The sequence below is a fragment of the Aplysia californica genome, unplaced genomic scaffold, assembly GCF_000002075.1.
Source record: "Aplysia californica isolate F4 #8 unplaced genomic scaffold, AplCal3.0 scaffold01066, whole genome shotgun sequence".
NCBI lineage: Eukaryota > Metazoa > Mollusca > Gastropoda > Aplysiida > Aplysiidae > Aplysia > Aplysia californica.
The window spans coordinates 5,824-11,035 of NW_004798336.1; the positions used below are offsets into that span (position 1 = coordinate 5,824).

At 37.9% G+C, this 5,212-nt stretch overlaps 1 protein-coding gene across 1 annotated transcript in view; it reads right to left on the bottom strand.

Moving 5' to 3' along the window:
• Nucleotides 1-3,190: 3,190 nt before the first annotated feature.
• LOC101848627 (uncharacterized protein DDB_G0283357) overlaps nt 3,191-5,212 on the bottom strand; it is a gene marked incomplete in the record, with an annotated part of 8,904 nt that continues 6,882 nt past the window's right edge. The window contains 1 exon segment of the mRNA XM_013089859.2: nt 3,191-4,668. Within this exon segment, the coding sequence (XP_012945313.1) occupies nt 4,465-4,668 (204 nt within the window).

Consider the following 5,212-nt stretch of genomic DNA (forward strand, 5'->3'; position numbering starts at 1 on the left):
GAATAAATAAGCTTCGTAACTACTTACGGTACACCCAAATTCTACCAGACTGCCCTGGGCTGATAAAAAGGGGAGAAGCCAAAAGACCTTCATCTCCTCAATTAACTTTCTCCTACTGCACTCTCTGTCTTTATTTCCACTTCTATAGAAGTGTTCACACTAAATGTATCTGTTGTTCCAAATGAACTCTGTCTTAGTTTCTACTTCTGTAGAAGTGTTTATCCTGAATCAACTTTCTCCTACTGCACTTTCTGTCTTTTCTTCTACTTCTGTGGAGCACAGTCCTGACCACATCCACACACCACATTCACACAAACAGACAGACAGACAGACAGACAGACAGACAGACAGACAGACAGACCGGCAGACAAACAGCTTTGTGCCAGAATCACTCTTGAGGTAGTTACGTCTCCATTTCTTTCATCTTTCTGAGTCAAATTTTGATTTGTTGGAAAATGTACACGTGTGTTATCTGTCCGATCGACCAACCAACGCTACCCTCCTCCGCGTATCAGAATAAAAAATGGGTCATGACGCAGTGGAATCAGGTGCTCGTCAATTTTTTGGGCATATTGAGTTATTGGTATCATCTTAAAGGTAGTTCATTTGCCTTGCTTTAGATAAAAAAAATATCTATTTATCTTGAATAGTTCATTTGCCTTGCTTTAGATGAAAAAAAAAATCTATTTATCTTAAACAGTTCATTTGCCTTGCTTTTGATGAAAAAAATATCTATTTATCTTGAATAGAAGTCGAGAGATAGATATTTGCGATAGAAGGAGGTGGGTGTCGCCTAGTTTCAGAAGTAGAATTCGCGAGAAAACGGCCCTTAAAGTTTGGTGACTTCCATAGCATAAGAGTCCTTGGAAACTGCAAATTTAATTTTCAAAGTGTTCTTGAATGGACATACAAAGTGTGGAGCCAAAAAATAAAAGTTAGAAAAAAAATGTCAACACTGGCCCAAGAATGCCGATTTCTCGGATCTCAATATTCTGACGAGCGCCCGATTCCACCATGACCTGACACAAAATTATGTCGTTGACAACCTTTCCATACCGTTGAAGTATGTCAAAGGAGTTTAAAAAACAAAAAAAAACAACCCCTACGCTTAACGTAAATCATAACAATGCAGAACAAAACATAAAAAGCTATAATGGTCAATCAGTGTCAATGACAACTCAAAATAGGTCAACAATGCTCTTAGTAATAATTTCTTAAAACGTTAAGTTTGGCTTCATAAAGTCGGCCAATTACTCGTAGATAATATCGTTGGTGGGTAACGTTCTTTTGGCTTAATGTCTTCATACAGTCCTTCATATCTATTTGGTAAAAACAGAAAGTAAGGTCAGAGATGGAAGTTATCAAAATACTTAATTTATAAAAACCTCAAATGTTTGCTACCAGATATCTTGATGTCAAAAAGCCTCGCTTCTCAATTATACTTGCTTCTTGAACAACACTGATGATTAGCACCAAAAGTCTTTATAAAACTTCAGCAATGCCACAATAAAATCTGCAAGTTCAAACAAAATTCTGATAACACAATACCCTTTTTTCCTTCTGTCCATCCTATTTATCCATTAACTTTTTCTCTCGTCACAACAAATCCTTCATTGCGATAACGAGATTCACTTTTACCAATCACTTTCCTAAAAGTACATCCACGGAAAAGTAATGCAAAATCACTTTGCGAATCAGGTCAACAAATAAGCAACAAAAGCAAAATATTGGGAGCGTTTGCATAGAATTTCAATGCTGCAGTTGAAAAAAAAATGAAAAAAAAGGGAAAAAATATTCTTTCAAAAGAAAATCAGTGATAAGCATTATGACACCTTCCACGAAGGTAAGAACACTTCTCTCACAGAAAATTGCGACCACCGTAGAGTCAAAAACAATTTTTCTTCCTTTCAAAAAAAAAGAATGGCCACTGCGACAGTCATTTTACCCTTAGACGAGAGGAGAAGTCGAAAAGACTCTCAACCACGAGGGGGGGAGGGGGGAGGGGGATTCCCCTCCATACAACTTCTTCCGTTATAAATTATAATGAAGAAAAAACCCAACAACATTGCTATAGAAGAACAAAATCATGCATAGAACAAAACAAGATGCCATTTTCTTCTTACACATCAGAATAGGTGAATGTGCTGCCAACAAATATGCCTTGGTTTTGAAACACTCATCTCCCCCTCAAAACAAAAATTAAAAATATATATATATATATATATATATATACAGGATTTAAAAAAACATTCTACAGGATATGCGTACAGTAAAGAAAGAGACAACAACAATGTTCCACTTTATTTATGACCAATTTTCCGTCTGGCTTCCGGAACAAAAGAAACTGAACACTTTCTTCCTCTTCCAACCTTTCCAAAACAACCCACCCCCAAAAATCCTCCTCAAGTTTACACATAAATATTTATCTGTCTATCGCATCGTTTCCCGGCACTAAACCGCTCTCGTCAAGCGTCTCGTGAATTAGTGGTTAGGCTACCGGACTCGTAATCGTGAGGTTGTGAGGTCGGGGGTTCGAGCCGCGGGCCCGAAGTTGTGTCCTTGGGAAAGGCACTTTACACGAATTTTCCTCACTTCACCCAGGTGGAAATGGGTACCCAGATATAGACAGCGAAAGATCTTGTCAATATGTTAGTGTTTTAGCGCCTATAAATGGCTGCTTGCACTGTATGCTTCCCAGGAAGTTAAGTTTGTTTCAGAAAGCTCTCAGGTCTGCTGGGGTAATAGTATAGATTGTGAAGCGCATAGAGCTTCCTGTTGAGCGGGGATTTGCGCTATACAAATGCTATCTATTATTATTATTATTAACTTCTCTCAATCCAAAACCAGCACACATGTTGGCAGCAGAAAAACCTAACGACGAAATGACGATGACAAAACATCACGTCTGTACATTATGCCAGACAAACAGTCAAATATTCTTCAACACGTTTGCCATCATCACATAATATGCTTGTCTCTTTTTTTTTTCTTTCTCTCATTCCAGCTGCAGTGTCTATCTCCATAACAGACCAAAAAAAAACCCAGCAAGAGAGAAAAGAACATTGCCACAACAAACAAATCAACTCCACATCTTGATGCATAGTTTTACCTGATGCCAGCTTGCATGAACTTCTAACATAATTATAATAATAATTATAATAATAATAATAATAACATACAATATATTTCATGATGAATTATGGGATTTAAATGTACAAATCAATACGTCCAATAATACATATTATACAGAATGGGACAAAATCTCTCGTTTCTAAGGGCTGCAATTATTGAGGATAAGTACAAAACAAACAACAACAGAAAAGAAAAAAAACCCACCAAAAACCCCCAAACAAATACAACAACAAAATTATTAAAAAACCAAACCACATAGACAAATTACCACCAAAAAAAAAACAAATTAAAAAAAACAAAACGCGATGAGAAAAAACAACTATTGACATATCATCGTTCTATGAATGAAGAGCGGGTGTGTGTGTGCGAGGCTTATGTGGAAGCACGGATCGCTGGTGGTGCTGGTAAAATCATCATCGTTATCAGGGAAGACAACTCTTGTTCTCACAGTTCTTTATCACCGACCAGAGTTACTTTCTCTTGTCGTCTCTCGTCGCGACAAGTCAGTTCCATCCATCTGTCAGTCAGCATCGTCGCCGTTTTCGTCGTCGGTGGCTCAACACAAATCTCACGCGAGCGCGAGAAGTCTCAGTAGAGTAACGCAAGTGTGAGCGAAGTCACAAAGTTTTGTTTTTGTTGTGTGTTTTTTTTACACATAATCTTGGGCCCCCGTTTTTCTTCCGTATTATTCTCGTTATATTTTTTTCTCAGTTGTACGTGCGTGCGGCTTGTACCATGTCCTGTGAAGTAACAAACACTCCACACGTAGTTTTTCGCGTATTTACAGTAACAGACCACTTCACACAAATATAGTACGCCAACACCTTCCTTCCTGCTGTGCACACTTCTACTAAGAGAATCTGAAAGCAGTTTAGTCCAGCTCTTATTTTGATTTTTTAAATATTAAAAAAATCAAGGCTTGACAACTAATACTCTCAGCGAAAAGACAGCATTCAAATTTGTGCTTGCTTGCTTGCTTGCTTGCAGTGGCTGTCAATTCCCTTCATTGACTTTTTCATCAAACATTGTATCTTCACGAAGCGATACTTCACCAGCTCAGCTCCGACGTACATGCGAGAAGGAAATGACGACACATCCCACCGGAGGGGGGCCCAAGAAACACATATATATATATGACACGACAAAATTCACTCACACGAAATCTCCACTCCGTGGAAAGTAGAAACCAGCTGACGACACCAACAACCCTTCTCTCTCTCCGTCTCATCACACAAAAGCTCACAACAGGTTTTTTTACTGAACTCGCAGCGTTTTAGTTCCGCTGTTTATCTTTGTTCCATATTGTTTTTTGTTTTTGTTTTGTTTTTTATATCACAATGGAACCGATCTGTGAGTCACCCTCAGAGGCTCAAACTCGTCGCTCTCCGCACTCGAGGCTGACTGCGCCGAGTCCTCGATGCTCTCCAAACTTCCGTTGTTTCCAAAATTAGAGTCACAGCCATTGGCCCCGACCTCCGACCCCGAGTTGGAGCTGGAGCCCGACTTGCAGTACGAGGTGAACTCAAACGTGCCCTCTGGAGAGACAAAACGAAAAGAAACAAAAATATTAGTAATTGGATTAAAAGACAAAGATCAAGATATCAAGTTTATTTTTAGTTTTAGTTAGAGTTTTACAGCACTTGAAACACAATAAGGTCATATAAGTGCCAAAGATTAGAGATGTTACAAGAGAGTAACAAGCACAAAAAATGAGGGGAGATAGAGACGATAGATGTTTGATAGGAAAGAAGTAGCAAACCACACCAGAGCAGCCGCCAACCACTATTATCATACTTTTTTTCTGTATACAAGATACTTTTTTTTCTTTTTCAATGAGTCAACAATTACTAATACAATCGAGTATCAAAAGCACATAGCAAATTACACAAATAATCAACGGAATATATCCTTCAACTGCATTTTTAAATGTATAAAATGAAATTGTAAGTGACGAAAAATGTCCACATCCTGCTGATTTAGCTATATATGCACACTACTCTGAGTATTTTTTTAAGCTAACACAACAAAAGATTTAAAAAAAAAAGAAATTTAAAATGAAAAAAAAAACCCAACCAAAAAA